The 17,228-nt window shown below is 42.1% G+C and overlaps 1 protein-coding gene across 3 annotated transcripts in view; it reads left to right on the top strand.

Moving 5' to 3' along the window:
• Nucleotides 1-17,228, top strand: part of LOC149224136 (alpha-glucan water dikinase, chloroplastic-like) — a 483,030-nt gene that overhangs the window by 350,452 nt on the left and 115,350 nt on the right. For all 3 annotated transcript variants that reach the window (XM_089386018.1, XM_089386017.1, XM_089386016.1), the window contains 3 exons: nt 119-222; nt 308-446; nt 738-863. In XM_089386018.1, the coding sequence (XP_089242144.1) occupies nt 119-222; nt 308-446; nt 738-863 (369 nt within the window). The remainder of the gene's footprint in view (nt 1-118; nt 223-307; nt 447-737; nt 864-17,228) is intronic.

The raw sequence follows: 17,228 nt of genomic DNA, 5'->3' as shown, positions 1-17,228 counted from the left end.
AGCCAGATATGATGTTGGTTAGATTATAGGATTTCTTACAGCAACGATTCTAGAAATGCAGTTTTGTGTTGTTTGCTTAAACTTAAAGTGCATTATGACTTTAACCATCTGTATGCAGGTATGTTTTGCTACATGTTTTGACCAGAAGATTCTCAATGATTTCCGAGCAAAAGAAGGGAAGGCATTGCTGATACGGCCTTCTTCATCGGGCTTGACTTATTCGTGAGTTTTTGCTCTTTAGTGTGTTTTTTTGTTTCAAGCAGAAGACTTGCTCATTCCTCTAATGCTTGATTCAAATTGGTGGCAGTGAAATCGATGGGACTGATGTGCTGGGAGGTTGTGCAATATTGTCATCTTCAAATGAGCAGACCCCAAGAATCATTTTAAAGAAGAAGCATTTTGCTGGAACATATGCAGTGTCAGCTGATGAATTTAATGGTGAACTGGTATGCATCTCTTCAACCTAATGAGAGTATAAAACTTTTAATGAGTCCCAAGAGAAATGTAGTACTTTATTTGTGATACAATTAACTGGATAAAGTGATTCATAATTTTAAATTAGCTCTATATTTGTCAGAAGAATTGTTTTACTGCTGCAAAATGATGTTTTAACTCATCTTATTACAAAATAGTGTAAAATAATTTACAAAATATCATACTAAATGACCTTTCTTCATTGTATAGATTATACCATTCATTCTTTCATATCAAGATATTTATCTGTTTCTTTTCTCCAGGTGGGATCTAAATCTTTTAATATTGCATATTTGAGAGGGAAAGTACCTTCATGGGTCAAAGTTCCAATGTCAGTTGCTCTACCATTTGGAGTGTTTGAGAATGTCCTATCACAAGACATCAACAAGGTGCATTCACTGTTTACTGAAAGAGTATGGATTGAATGGATTCATTTTCATGAAACTGTAGTGGTTGCATTGGCAATTCAAATAATGAAAAATATTAAAAGATAAATCAATAATGGTTCTAGACTCTATGTATGCCTGTTAGCCCTCTTTTTAAAGAAACCTGCTTGCATGCTTTTGATAAAAATGCTACAAGTCAATCAAAGAGGAGAGTCATACTCAACTGGAATGATCCTTGTGATGTTTTTCCTTTCCAGAACAAAGATTCTGCTAAGCATATTTTCTAGCTTAATTATCGCAGGCAAGGTCTTTCAGTTTTTTCCAGGGAGTAGGTGTACGAGTTTGTAATTATATAACTAAATCAGCATAGCTGCTGCAATTGTTTTATATTACAAAATGAATAGACTGAAGTAATCCCCATGTTTACAATTGATAGATTGGGGTGATATTGATGCGCACAAGAAATTTTCTTGTTCTTTTTTGATATAAGAGTGTGTCTAGGTACTTAAAGATAGATCTAACACCTATAATTACATGTATTTATTGCAAGGAAGGGAATTCTCCATGCATGTGTTGGAAGGAGACACTACCCGTAAGTTGTTTACTCAGTACTCTATGTAAAAATTTCAAGAATTGAGCATTGACGCAATTCTGAAATTTGACTGCATTTACTTGAGGTTTCCCAGATCTAATCCCTCTGAACTTCCATTTCTAGGGCTGATCTGAACTATTAAATTAGCAGTAATATTTCACTTCCCTCAACCCAATTTTCCATGACAGACCAATATAATAAATACCATATGAGTGCGTACTGCAATACCTATTAAAGCCTAGATTTTCCCTCTTGCAAATCGGGAGGGTTAATGACCAGAACATTTCATTAGGCTGGAGGTTCAGAGACATATTCAGATACAGCTTAACTTGAGCCAGAGTTGGTTCTCATGGAGTTTAGTCACAGTATGGATTCAGTGATGTTATGGTTGTTCAGGTACAATTTTTGCACAGATTGTCATCAGATTGTGGAGAGTTGCTATTTTTAGCAGTTTTCGTACTTCAGAGGTTCACATGGAAGTATTGATTATATATTCAGAGTCCTCACAGGCTCAGGATTTCAATGACCCTTTCCTATATGTCATGCATAATACTTGTTGTGGCAGCTCTAGTCAGAGACTCCCATGTCAATTATGATGGTATATTTGAGAACCTTGTGAGCTCATTATTTCGGTGAGTCACTTTCAGGCAACATGCTAGACATCTAACTTTAGTAGGTTTTACATGCCAAATCTAGTCACATATTGGGACTCGGGTGGTTTCATCAACATGTGAGTTATTTCTATTTTTAGCAGATTTTGCATAGTGTATTCAAACTCCTCATTGAAAACTAAGCTTAATGAGTATGGTCTTAAGGAGATGCAGACAATTTTCCATTTTTAGTAGTGGGCTTTGTGAAATTTCCACTAACTGCGGCAACTGGAAATTATTCTCGTAATTTATGCAGTTTATTTGTCTTATGTTAATTATTAATGTCAAATATCAAATAACTCACAATGCAATTCTTCACAAATAAAAATATGTTGCAGAATATAAAATACTGGAACTGAGAAAATAATGCATACACAATAAATTTGATATTGTATTTGGACTACCATCCCTGGAAAAACCCCAAAGGGAAAACTAGTGCAGCAGATGAAGGTTTTATTATTATTCAGCTATTTGAAAAGTTACAACTAGTTGCACCATGAAATGGCAAACATCCGGCAAATCCTGATCTCCACTGTCAAAAAAAAAAGTGGCGGCTTACTATCTCCCTTTGCAACTCGATCTGGCCTTTGCTAGCCAACTCGTACTCCTCTGGCTATTCGCACTGATTGGCTGGAATGCACACTGCTAGCTCCGAAATAATTCTCACATCCTCTGGGAACCCTTCCCTGCGAGTTGTTCTGCGTACAACACTAATCCTGGTCAACTCGCTCTGCCTTAGGGTGACAGATACAAATCCGACACTAAAATGAGCTCCTATCATCCTATCGCACTCACACTGTCAAATTGGCTACTCACACTGACTGAACACGGCCTCCTTTGTAGATAATTCAACCTCCCTTTCATGTCTCTCAGACACTAGAAACTTTCTAGAAATCTCCTTTGAAATCCTACTACCAAATCTTTGTTGAAACCCCGATGCTGACTCTCTCGCTAGCTTCAACTGCGCCCTTGCTAAATCACTACAATTGGGTAGTCTAATTTCTCAACTCTGTGTCTTGAATCTTGATTGTATCTCTCCTATTGATTTATGGTAGCATTGGATGTGCTCTAGCCATGAAAATTGGTGGAGAGGCTAAAGCACATGAGATCTCCAAGACCCAGAAAGGGTTTGGGAAGATTCTAACCGGTTTGGGAGATATTAAAATAATTAATATTTTTAATGGAGTTTTTAAGTCTAAACTTAAGAAAAATAAAATATTAATGGGTATTAATATAAAATTGGGTTAGAATGTTCCAAAAGTCATGGATCAAGCCAAATCTAATCTTAGCTGTTGATTAGAGATGTAATCTCGGCCATTGATAGACCAACGAGAAATGCATAAGAGGAGGCTTGAGGGTTAGTTGGAGAACTCAACAGAGTGATCAGTCATTCATTTTGCTAGAGCGGGGTTGCTAAGAAAAGTTGAATCAGTGATCAACAACGAGAGGCAGTGAACACATAGCAGAGAGGCAGAGTTAGTATCAAAGAGACAATGCAGAGCTCGGAGAGGTTGACGCAGAGGGAGCTGGGAGCTACACAGAGCCAGGAGAGGCCAGTGCGGGTGACACAGAGGGTCCGAGGGATGATGCAGAGGCTTCAATAGCTGCACAGAGGCTAGCAGAGTTGACGCAGGGCCAAGAGGCAGGGCTGGGAGGATTTTCGTGTGGCAGACTAGGTGCTGGTGAGTCGGGAAGGGTGACTCAGTCCCTATCAGAGTGACGCATAGCAGTGGAAGTTGCAATTGTTGCTGTGGGATCGTTCATCTAGTGATTAATCAGCTGGAATATCTGTCTCCTAGGAGAGGTACTACTTCCGAGGGCATTCTCTGTTGGGTGAGCCATTTCTGGCACCCTAATTGTATTCTAAAAACTGCATAATAATAAAACCTTTTGAATAGCTGCACTGGTTTTCTCGCATTGGGTTTTTCCGGGGACATTGGTCCAAAAATAACAGTGTCACTTGTGTGCTTGTTTTCTTTCAGTTGATGATCTGTAGATGTTGATACTGTACTTGTGTTTACTTTCAGTATTTACATGGTAAATAACTTGTTAAGTAATTAAACAAGTAGGTGAAATAAACCAAATAGTACAGGAAGAATTTCTAACGAGTTAAACTTAGAAATTCCAACATCTCCAACCCCATCAACCCTGCTCTTATAATCATTTGTTGGGAAACCACTGACCATGATCACATCCCAATTGATGGCTATGATCATCTTGACTCCATCAATTCAATTTTTTCGGAAGTCTCTAGAGCAAAATTAACCTCCCTCTACTAATATGATTTAGTTAACCAATTTTCCTAAGTTAGAGTTAGGGAATATTTAATTATTGGCTAATTAATCTAATTGAGGTGTTTCTAAGGCTTTTCTTGCGAAACCTTTTTTGGGTTTTGGAGATCTTGGGTTTCTTAGACTCTTAGACACCATAGAAGCTATAATACATGAGATCTCCAAAACCCATAAACTGTTTCAGGAAATTCCACCTAGAGATGACTTAATTAAATTTATTAGTAAGTTTTTAATATAACCTAAGTCTAAACTTAGGAAGTAGGATTAATTAATCATAATTAATTAAGTCATGGGTAGAATGTTCTACAAAAGTACATGGATTGATTTATAGTTAATCCTAACCATCGATTGAGATTTAATTGTGGTTGTTGAAGTCTCAACAAAGGATTATAAGAAGAAGTCGATGGGGCTTGGAGAAGATACACCAAATTAGTTGAGCATTTGATTTTGCTAGGAAATCAATCTCCAAAGTAGCAACATTCAGTTGCCGGAGGTGATTTAGTGAGAGAGTGGTAGAGATAGTGAGGCCAGAGGAAGCTTTTCCAGTTCCGACGAGTACATTGCAGAGAGGTAGTTGAGACTCATTACCAGAAGCTTGATAGAGGTTCCAGAGGCTGGGAGGATCAATTTCCCAGACAACAGATGACGAGACAATGAGAGGTGATGCAGTTCCGATCTAGAGGGACACAATGACTGTGTAGGCTGACGTAGAGACCGCGTAGAGGTAGCAAGGGACGACACAATTTTGAGTTGAGGTCAGTGTCAGATTGCCTATGGAGTGAGGAATTTTCCTCACTAGTTATTTTTGCCAATTTTCCTTTTTTTGGATAGCCCATTTAGGCATCCATAGTTTTTACTCAGATTTTCACTATCGCATGGTATCAAAACCCTCAGTTGCTGTACCAGTTTTCCCAAGTTGGGTTTCTACGGGGACTTAGTCCAAAAGTAACGGTGTCATATTGCGTGTGCGCATCTATTTCTTCCAACGTTTTTTATTTCTTCCGTAATATTTTATTTGTGAAGTATGCAGTGTATTTAATTCGATATTTGTTGTAGCACACAATAAGTAAATTGTTTAATTGAATTAACAATTAGAAGAATTAATATCAATTACTGCAATAGGATTCGGGGTTAGCCGAATTTTCACATGGTATCAGAGCGAAGATTGTAAGCCGGTGAGCTCAGTAGCAGAAGGGAAGACGAATTTCGTAGCTCTGCGTAAGCAGCAGTTTGAAACCCTCAGAAGCAGCACAGTTTCTTGGCCAGGAGGGTCAATTTCTTGTGAAAAATTGATTTCTCTGAGAGAGCGACAGAGAAATCAGATTTCTCCAGTTTGTGTTGATTTTGGGTAGCATCGGATGTGCTCTAGCCACCAAAATTGGTGGAGAGGCTAAAGCACATGAGGTATCCAATACCCAGAAATGGTTTGGGAAGATTCTAAACAGTTTGGGAGATATTATAATAATTAATATTTTTAATGGAGTCCTAAGCCTAAACTTAGGGAAAATAAAATATTAACGTGAATTAATATAAAACTGTGTTAGAAGGGTCCAAAATTCATGGATCAAGCCAGAGTTAATCTTAGCCATTGATCTCAGTCGTTGAATTGTCAACGAGAAAAGTATAAGAGCAGGCTGGAGGGTCACTTGGAGAACACATTGAGTTGATCAAGAATTCGATTTTCTACGGCAGGGCTTGCTGAGGAAATCAAAGGAGTGATTAGAGTTGCAACTGAGGGGCAGTGAATACAGAAGCAGAGAGGCAGAGAGGGTACCGGGAGCATTAGCGCAGAAGCCGGGAGAGAGGGATGCAGAGCCAGCTAGAGGCCACGCAGAGCCAGTCAGGGCCCACGCAGAGGCAGCCAGGAGCTGCGCAGTGCCAGAGAGAGCCAACATGGGTGATACAGAGGTTCTAGAGGTTGATGCATGGCCTCCAGAGGCTGACGTAGGGCGAGTTGGGGTGACGCTCAACTGATGCTAGGCCAGAGAAGGTTGACACAATCCCTAGAGGCAGACACTGGAGATTTCGTGGGGCAGATTGGAGTTGAGAGCTGTGGGATTGTTCAATTAGGGTTTTAGTCGAAATATCTATCTTCGACTCAGAGGTACTACTGTCGAGATCATTCTCTGTTGGGTAAACCGGTTTGGCACCTAGATTGTATTCTGAAACTGCTTAATATTAAAACACTCAGATAGCTGCACCGATTTTCCCGCATTGGGTTTTTTTGACGACATTATTCCAAAAACAACGGTGTCACTTGTGCGCTTTTTTCCTTCAGTTGATGATCTCTAATGTGTTGAGCATGTACTTGTATTTATTGTTAGTATTTAGATGGTAAATAACTTGTTAATTAAATAGAACAAGTAGGCAGAAATAAATTAGAAAGTACATGAAGGATTTCTAACAGTTAAACTTAGAAATTCCAACATGGTATCAGAGGGTGGTTGTAGATCATAGGACAACTGAGGGCATCAGCCGCGCAGAGTAGCAGCAGCAGAAATAACTGTCCTGAGTGACGAAAGTTGTTCCTAGCAGAGAAGCAACAAGGAAGGGGTGACGTAGTGCCTGTGTCATCAAGTTTGAGCCAGGAGGAGGATCAGCGTAGTGGAAGAGGGGAGCAGACCTAACCTATGCAGTGCTCGGTCATCTTTCTCAGTTAGGAAGGATTGACGCCCGTGGCGAGGAGGTGCAGATTTTGCTAGTGCCGGGATTGCGCAGAGCCTAGAAGCTCTAACCTTCAGTTTGCTGAGGCATAGGAGGCTATGGGTAAGTTGCAGAGTGAAGTTGGTGGGGTACTGTGGTCAGAACAGTACCTAACAGGGCAAGACCAAGGAGGAGGGAGTTGTTGTTGAGGATTTCTAGCTAAGAAATCTGGATCAGTGGTGCAGTTGCACTAACAATCGGAGTGGGGGCATCTTGACATTGGCAGAGGGGTTTCCAAGAGGGAAATCGAGGCTCAGAGGGAGTCACACCGAGGACTTCCAGGAGGGAAGTAGAGGAGCAGCGGAATGACAGTGAACAGGGTAAGAGACCAGGACAGACTGGACAGAGCCTCAAACTTCGTAGTTTGGAAGGCCAGAATCTTGTCCGTTCTAGACAAGAATCATCCCAAGCACTTCGCCTTGAGGACGATAGCGATCCCAATTGACCCAGCTCAAAACGATAAGTACGAGGAAGCAATGGCGAGGGCTAAGAGCATCATCCTTGACGGGGTCAAGGACCATGTAGTACCACAATTACTGAAAAGGAAACGCCAAATGCGATGTGGGACGCCCTGATGAAATTGTATCAACCTACTTCCGTGCAGAGGAAGATGTTACTAGAAAATCAGCTGTGGTCTTACCAGATGCAGAATAGAGAATGGATCGACACCTTCCTCGGTCGATTAAAGGAGATTCGGGATCAACTGACTTCCATTGGAGCCACACCGGATCAAGAATTAATGGTGAGGACAGGCCTGAACGTAGTCCCAGAAGACTGGGAGGTGTTTGTCCAGAGTATACTGGGCAAGTCGACCCTTCTAGATTGGGAGGAACTATGGGTGACTCTTTGCTAAGAAGAGATCAGAAGTCTGACCAAGGCGAGAAGCAGTGGCAAGGGGGTCAGAATCAACGAGGAAGAGGAGGATGCTGCCCTAGTATCTGAGGGAAAGCAGGAGAAACAGAAGAAGAAGGACCTCTCCAAGGTCAAATGCTTCCACTATGGGGAACTGGGTCACTATGCGAGCCAGTGTCCGAGGAAGAAGAGCAAGGGAGAGGCTTTCGGGACCAAGGCTGCGCTAGCAAGGGTGGAGACAGATGATGACTGTGCCACGAGTGCTCACACGCCACTTGAGAGAAAGTGGGGAGACATCGAGTTGTAGTCAAATGGATTGCAGGCAATGAGGGGCAAGATCCTCGAGGTACCCAACCTCTTGGATTATACCTTGCTATAGGAGCCTTGAAGAGGAGTAGCAGTATTGGCAGATGTCAGTAGAGATAGATGTGTATGGAGTGACAGAGGGAGCTACAGTGCATGAGTCCCAAGACAATGTGAGGCAGCAGTGCGAGATGCATGGAGTCTTTGCAGCAGTGCAGATGTGAGAGAGGGAGCACTTGTCAGCGACATAAGGAGTTTCAGCATCGTGGGTGTCTCTAGTCTAACAAAGATGTTAGAGTTTGGAGATCAGTTACTTACATCTTAGTAACTGAGTTGCAGTACAACAATTAGCAGTGGTAGTGCTATGGGCAGAACGATGCAGCATGATGAGAGGGGTTTTTGTACGGATGTAGCAGTGGCAGTGCCAGGGCCATGGGTAGCAGTACATGATGCAACAGTACAGAGGATGTTGGGTAGCAGGCCTAGCATCAGCACTAGGACTGATGCCAGATGATCAGGGTGATGCTCAGGGAAAAGTATTACTAGAGCATAGTCCTCACTAAGAGGGAGTGCTGATTTGGGGTAGCATCATATGTTCCCTAGCCACGAAAATTGGTGGAGAGGCTAAAGCACATGAGATCTCCAATACCCAGAAATGGTTTGGGTAGATTCTAAACAGTTTGGGAGAAATTATAATAATTAATATTTTTAATGGAGTCGACTTAGGGAAAATAAAATATTAATGTGAATTAATATAAAATTGTGTTAGAAGGGTCCAAAAGTCATGGATCAATCCAGAGTTAATCTTAGCCATTGATTTGGGACTTAATCTCAGCCGTTGAATTGTCAACGAGAAAAGTATAAGAGGAGGCTTGAGGGTTAGTTGGGGAACACACCGAGTTGATCAAGAATTCGATTTTCTGGGGCAGGGCTTACTGAGGAAATCGAAGGAGTGATCAAATTTGCAGCTCAGTGGCAGTGAATACAGAAGCAGAGACCCAGAGAGGGTACTAGGAGCATCGACACAGAAGTTGGGAGAGAGGGACCTAGAGCCAGCTAGAGGCCACACAGAGCCAGTCAGGGCCCACGCAAAGGCAGCTAGGAGCTGCGCAGTGCCAGAGAGAACCAACGTGGGTGACGTAGGTCCTCCAAAGGCTGACGCAAGGTGAGTTGGGCTGATGCTGGGCCAGAGAAGGCTGACGCAATCCTTAGAGGCAGACGCTGGAGATTTCGTGGGGCAGATTGGAGCTGAGAGCTGTGGGATTGTTCATCCAGGGTTTTAGCAGGAATATCTGTCTCCGACTGAGAGGTATTACTACCGAGATCATTCTCTATTGGGTGAGCCGGTTTGGCACCCAGATTGTATTCTGAAACTGCTTAATAATAAAACCCTTAGATAGCTGCACCGGTTTTCCCACATTGGGTTTTTCCGGGGACATTAGTCCAAAAACAACGGTGTCACTTGTGTGCATGTTTTTCCTTCAGTTGATGATTTGTAATGTGCTAAGCATGTACTTGTGTTTATTTTTAGTATTTACATGGTAAATAACTTGTTAATTAAACAGAATAAGTAGGCAGAAATAAATCAGAAAGTACATGAAGGATTTCTAACAGTTAGACTTAGAAATTCCAACAGTTCAAGGATTACTTGAGGTAGAGAGAGTAGCCAGTATTTGCCTTGCAGATCAGATCTCTAGCTGGATGCAGTATTTTGCGACAGTTGCTAGCACAAAATAGTGTCAAGAGGAAGAAAGAACACACACTGAGGAAATTTTTTCTTAGGCGACTTCTAGCTTCAGAAGTTCAATTTTCTCTTGCAGGTCAATAGTCGTTGTCAGCATATTTACTCACTCCAGCAGGGAGTGCGTAGAGCCTAATAGCAGCTAAGTAGACAAGAAGAGGAGGATTTCGATTTATTTTGCTAAGATGCCCACTGCCGGCTACGAGATCAGGGCAGGTTGGACGGTGCTTCCAACTATATCATCTGGAAGGAAAGGATGTACTTCCTTTTGGATGAATATGGCTTGAAGCCATTCATAGATGTAGTGGTAGTTATCCCCACAGATGTAGATCAGTTGAAGGAATATCGAAAGGAGATGGTGAGGGCAAAGAGGTTGATTCTTGACGGTGTTCGAGATCACATTGTATCACGCATAGCGAGCTAGGGAACAACCAAGGAGATGTAGGATACACTTTCCACACTATACCAAGGCACTTCCGAATAGCGGAAGATGTACTTGGAGGGAAAGTTGAGATGCACCAGGATGCAGAAGGGGGAACGCATAGACCAGTACCTCACCAAGATTCAGGAGATCTGGGATTAGCTGTTAGCTGTTGGAGCAACACCTCAAGCCATAGAGCTAGTATGATTGGCACTAAAGAGTGTCTCCGAGGAGTGGTAGGTACTCATCCAAAGCATTTTGGGAATAGAATCCTTTCCAAAGTGGGAGAGGATGTGGGCCGATTTGCAGTAGGAGTTGAGGTGAGACTTAGTGAAGAGCTCCATCAGTGGCAACAGCAGTGGGTCGAAGCAGGTGAAGGAGGAGGAGAACGTGGCCCTCACATCAAAGGGTCCCAGTCAAGGACAGGGGGAGCAGCGAAAGAGGAATAAGTACCTGTCAAAGGTCAAGTGCTTCGAACGTGGTGATCTTAGCTACAATACCTAGTGTCCTCTCAAGAAGAAGGACAAGGAGGAGAAGCAGGACCAAGCGGAAGCTCATGCTGAGATTGATAGGCTGTCCTCCAGGCTCGAGGAAGACTTCACCATGTTTGTTGACATACCCCAGGAGTCAAATAGGGTGACTTGGTATTGTATCCCCAGAGTGCTACAGATGGGTAGGATTCTTGAGGAGGTTCACCTCTTGAATCATAAGCTTGCTAAGGGAGCCCACAGTATTTCAGTAACAAGATGGATCAGTGCCAATAGATGTAATTAGACGCTAGAGTGACTGATGCTAGTCTAGTTGCATGCCAAATGTTGGGGAGCACAATGCAAAGTTGGCAGTTGTGTAGTTAGCGTAGTGCAAAGTTAGTAGCAACGCAAATGCCTCAGTGACAGTGCAAAAACTAGAAGCAGATAGAGACTCGGGTGATAGATGTATCATACTGATCACAGTTGATTCAGTATTTTGGATGCTTTTTAGTTGCAGATGGAGAGGTGGTTTCAGTGCAAATGTAGCGTTGGCAACAATAATATAGATGCAATTTTAGTTTTTGGTAGCATTGGAAGTGCTCTAACCTTGAAAATTGGTGGAGAGGCTAAGGCACATGAGTTCTAAGTCCGACATGTCAGAAATTCCTACTGCATTAACTGGTTTACCTCACCTACTTGTTTATTCCATTAACAAGTTATTTATACATATAAATACTGCAAATAAACACAAATGCAACCTTAACTCATATACAAATTAACAACTGAAATACTAGACAAACACACAAGGCATACCATTATTTTTGGACAATCGTACCTGGAAAAACCCAGTGTGGGAAAATTGGTGCAACAATTCTGAGGGTTTTATTATTATGCAAATTTTTTGAGTACAACTAGGGTGCTAAACTGGCTCACCTAACAGAGATTTTTATCTGGCAGTAATACCTTTCTTTGGAAGCAGATATTCAACAAGTCTGCCCCACAAAAATCCTTCCAGCACTTCTCCAAGGCTCTGTGTCAGCCTTGCTAGCTTCTGCATCACTCTGAAGCCCCTTGCGTCAACCTTTTGCTGCTCTGCACTAGCTCTCTGGCCTTATGCGTCACCCACATAGGCCCTGCTAGCCTCTGCGCAGTCACTCTGGCCCTCTGCGTGGCTACTTCTAGCTCTGCGTAGACTCCTTTACCTCTGCGTTGGTCCTTCGGCACTATCTCTACCTCTCTGCTATGCATTCAGTGCGCCTCGTTGCAACTCTGATTAGTTGTTCGAATTTTCTCAGCAAGCCCCCCTCCAGAAAATCAAATTGACTGATCAATCTTGGTGTATCTCTAATTGACCCTCAAGCCTCTTATACTTTTCCTGTTGAGTCTTCAATGGCCGAGATTAAGCCCCTAATCAATGGATAAGATTAGATTTGGCTTGATCCATGTCATTTAGAACATTCTCACCCAGTTTTATATTAATACCCATTAATATTTTAATTTTCCTAAGTTTAGACTTAGGAACTCCATTAAAAATATTAATTATTTTAATCTCTCTAATCGAGTGGAATTTCCCCAAACCATTTTTGGGCTTTGGAGATCTCATGTGATTTAGCTGCTCCACCAATTTTCATGGTTAGAGCACATCCAATGCTACCACAAATCAACACTCCCTTTTAGCGAGGAATGTGCTTTAGTAATTCTCCACCACTGAACATCACACTGATCCTTCCACACCGGTACCTGTGCTGATGCTGGGCCTATTGCTCAACATCCACTGCACTGCTGCTTTTTGTACTACTGGCCATGGCTCTGCCACTACCACTGCTACATCTGTACTACAGCTCCCTCTCAACATGCTGCCCCTACTGCCCATAGCACTGCCACTGCTAACTGCTGCGTCTACAACTCAGTTACGGAGAAGTAAGTAACTGATCTTCCCAAACACTAACATCCTTGTTAGTTCAGAAGCCTCCTGATGTTGAAGCTACCTTTGTTGCATTCCTGTGCTCCCTCTGCTGCCTCTGCACTGCTACAAACACCTATGTGCCTCTTGCACTGCTGTAAGCTCCTCTGTGCATCTCACACTGCTGCAAACACCTCTGTGCCTCTCGCACTACTGCAACCCCCACTGCCCTTCTACAGACCTTTGCACTCTAGTACTGCCTTGTCGCTCCATCGCATCTTGCTTCTACTGACATCTGTCATCCTGTTATTGTCATTCAGGGCTCCCGTAGCCTGATATGATCCAAGAGTTTGGGCACCTCAAGAATCCTTCTCCTCATCTTTTGTAGTCCTCCCGACTACAACTCGATGTCACCCCACCTCTTCTCTAGAGGTGCATGAGCACTCATGGCATAGCCATCATCAGTCTCGACTTCTTTCTCCCCCCTTGTCGGAGCTGCCTTGGAGTTAGAATCCTCTCCCTTATTATTCTTTCTGGGACACTGGGTTGCATAATGACCCAGCTCCCCACAATGGAAGCACTTCACCTTGAAGATATCCTTCTTCTTCCTCTTCCCTTATTGTCCCGCAGATGCCAGAGCCACATCCTCCTCCTCCTCTTTGTTGATTCAACCTCCTTTGCTGCTACTCCCCACTTTGGCCAACCGTGTGATCTCTTCTTGGCGAAGAGTTGCCTTGGACAAATGTCTCCCACTCCTCGGAGATTGCATTCAGGGCGGTCCTCACCATGAACTACTAATCTGGCGTGGCCACTATGGAAGTAAGTTGGTCCCGAATCTCCTGCAATCTAAGGAGGTATAGATCTATCTACTCCCCCTTTTGCATCTGATATGACCACAGTTGATTCTCTAGTAACATCTTCCACTGCACGCCATGGAAGTGCCCTGATACAATGTCGTCAAATTATCCCACATCTCCTTTGTCGTGTTCTTTTTGACAATATGCGGCATGACATGATCCTTGACCCCATCAAGGATTATGCACTTTGCCTTCACCATTGCATCCTCATACTTCTCATTATCAGTTGGGTCTACTAGAATAGCCATGGTTCTCAAGGCGAAGCCCTTGATGCAATGTCTATCCAAGACTGACAAGATTTTGGCCTTCCAAATAACAAAGTTGGAGACCCCGTCCAACCTGTCCCGATCCCTCAATCTGTTCAATTCCATCTTTGCTCCTCTTCTCGACTCCCCTCCTGGAAATCTCCCTCTAAGTCCTGATTTTCTAGCTGGAAATATTCTCGCCAAATGACGTACTGCTCCTCTCCAATCCTCTTTGCAACTGCAACTTGGATCTGGATTTCTTGGCTAGAAATCCATCAAGGCAGGGACTCCCTCTATTCTGTCCTGTTAGTTACTGTTATGCTCCGACAGAAACAACACCCCACCAACTCCACAATCTGCCCACAGCTCCCTGGGTCCCAACAACTGAAGAAACTGAGCCTTCCAGCTCTGCGCAATCTTGGCAAAGGTTGATTCACTCCTCTGGCCAACTGCGTCAAGCCTATCTGGTTGAGTAGGATGATGTGGTTCTTCGTGAGCCTCTTCTGCTTTTCTTCACCTCTGCATTGGCCCTCAATCTGGCTCAAAATGATGACATAGGCCCTCTGCGTCACTACTCCTCTGCTACCTTCTGCTTAGGAGCCTTTGTCTTTGTACCTATCCTAAAATGCCTAGATAAAGTGCAAATTGTGTTAATTCCCCAAATTAAACTAATGCAAATGCAACTGCATCAGAGAGAAGTAGTTTGCAAAACTGGAGAGCGTATGCATGTGCGAATTTAAATACAAGGTTAGTAAAAATTTGTATGTGTAGTGAAATGTATTGATTTTAAGCATGCACAATATGAAATTTAAAAGCTAGAAAGCTAAGAAAAATAACTAAAAGAAATATTAGGCCACTCACAAGAATCCCTCTTCTAAATGAAGGGGGATGCCATGGGAAAAACCCCAAGCTTCCTCCAACAAAATATTTTATCTTTTATTAGTGCTTAAAATGGGTAAAAATGCCTCTGAGAGGGAAGCCCACAATAGGAGAGAGATCTTTACAAAGATGAGACTCTAACAAAGCTAAACTCTCTCCCCAAAAAGTATAACAACAACAAACTTGAAGATGGAAAAAACTCTCCAAAAGAGATTCACAAGGCTCAAAAGCCCACGGCCTCGATGAGTTTGCAACGCTCTCCCAGGTGCTTATGCCCTCCCTAGAAATCAGTCTTTGGATAGCGTGAGGGGGTTCTGCATACACACGAGTGAGTAGTTTTCCAAAGCTTCTCCTCAAGCTCCTTTTGCTTGCCTATGGGCTACAAAACACAAAAAAATACCAATTGTCAGTGTGAAATTAAGAAAAAGAAACCAAAACTAAACTTAGAATTTAATTTACAAAGTACTAACTCAAGTAATGGGAGTGAACCCCCTTACTTGCCTAGATTTAGAAATGACTCTTGAATATGAGATATAACTTTGAAAGAACTAGAATCAAAGAAGTATTTTTGAATTTAAATGGATGATCAAGTAGCTATAAACTAAGAAAACTCCCTTTTTCTCTTCGTTGGATGGAAAACTTGGAGTGAAAAAATGGCTGAGTCTTGGATCGCTGTGACTCTAAGAGCGATTTAATCTAATTGAGATTTCTCCCACTTCCAGATGGATTCCTACACACAATACAAAAGATCTTTCCTACACACAATACAAAAGATCTTTCCTACACACTTGAACACGTATTTGTTTGCACAATATTAGAGCAATATAATGAATAAGATCAACCAAGTATTACTCTTGAAATGAATTGGCAAGCTTATCCCTAGAATACTACTCTAAATCAATGATATGTGCAAGATAGCTTGCACACATCAATCCAAGCAAGATGGAAAGCATAAACTAAATTAATTCAACATAAGAAAGAAATTAAACACAATAGCAGTAGTATGAAAGGACATCACCTCATAACGCCAAGAGAACACTAGCCAGATAGCCCCAAATTCTTGATTATATTAAGAAAGTATGAAAGTACAGACTGACAGAGTTTCCTCAAGCCCAATAGCTTATTACATGATACAATATGAGAGCCGATGGCTCTATTATATAGAGAGTTGGGAGAAAACCCCAATAAAGAATGACAATGACAGATGGCATTGGAGCCAATCCCAATGTAGAAGTGATTAAACATGTGGCATGAGGTGACAATCGCAAAGAGAAATTTGAATTTGTTGAATGGAGCTCCAATGCCAAGTGTAATAATCGAATTCTGGCAAGTGGACATCATTTTATTCTTCCCTTATGTGCCAAATTCAAATTTTATGATAGAATGACAAGTGTATATGGGTGGTAACCCATGTGGGGACAATTTCCCACAAACATATCCACCAAATATTCTCCCAAATGTGCATTAACTTCACGAATTCAAATTTCCAAGTAAACAGTTTTCTCATTTAACGTTAGAAATTTGATTTTATTTGAGCACATGTCATTTCTTTGATTTTAGGAGTCCACATCACCTTGGGACTTCACTTTAACTCCCCCATAATTTTCCACTTCATTTCCACAACATTTAGCATGTGTGGATATTTATTTTTCGCCAGTTATTTAATTTCTGGCTTAATTAATTTCCAAATTTCCCACTAAACCCAGGAAAAGTGGGTTTTGAGGGTTCAAAACACATTTTTAACCCATCAAAGTGTGTCATAGCAGAAATTTGAGAGTGAGAGGTGCAAATTTCATTACTCATACTCCATACAACTTCTCTGGACATCACTTATTACATTACATATACAATTTTATTAGCAATTTTCGTAGTGCGAAAAATCTAAAAAATTAAAAAATGACTACCTAGACCTAACTAAATTCCACGAAATCTTTTTTGTGATCTAGTATGGTAATATACATAGACTCTAGACACTAATATGTGTTAGAGGCTCAACCTTCAAACCGTCACCCCGGCTTTGGGGTAAAAGTTTAAAATGAGTGAAAAAACCCATAAAATTATCCAATAGAAATACTTCTGCAATACTGCCACCATTTTCTCAACCCCAAAATGCCTAGTGGCTCGACTGTAGTGTGCTTCCCAAATCATCTTGGCACGCTCGCTTGAAGGAACACAAAGGTCTCCCAGGTGGCATAATAGGGCATCCTGGAGGTGAAAATCTGGAACTTGCTGACCCTCCAAGAGCATCTGGTATGTGTGGCCGAATTCCGGGTCGCTTTTGTAAAGAAGTGGCCAATTAGAAGTCTCGTGCCCATAGGAGTTGAGCACGGTGGTTAACGTCATGATCGGTGGTCAGCTGAGGCAATCTGCAACATTATTGGTGTTGCCCTTCTTATACTTGATATTCAAATGGAACTCTTGCAGGTATGTGGATCACTTCTGATGGTGATCATTCTGCAAC

Source organism: Pinus tabuliformis, chromosome Q (genome assembly GCF_031772625.1).
Source record: "Pinus tabuliformis cultivar Carrire ecotype Pingquan chromosome Q, CPIR1, whole genome shotgun sequence".
NCBI classification, from domain to species: Eukaryota; Viridiplantae; Streptophyta; class Pinopsida; order Pinales; family Pinaceae; genus Pinus; species Pinus tabuliformis.
Note: the sequence above shows the minus strand (reverse complement) of the source record. Positions and strands in the feature narration are given on the sequence as shown.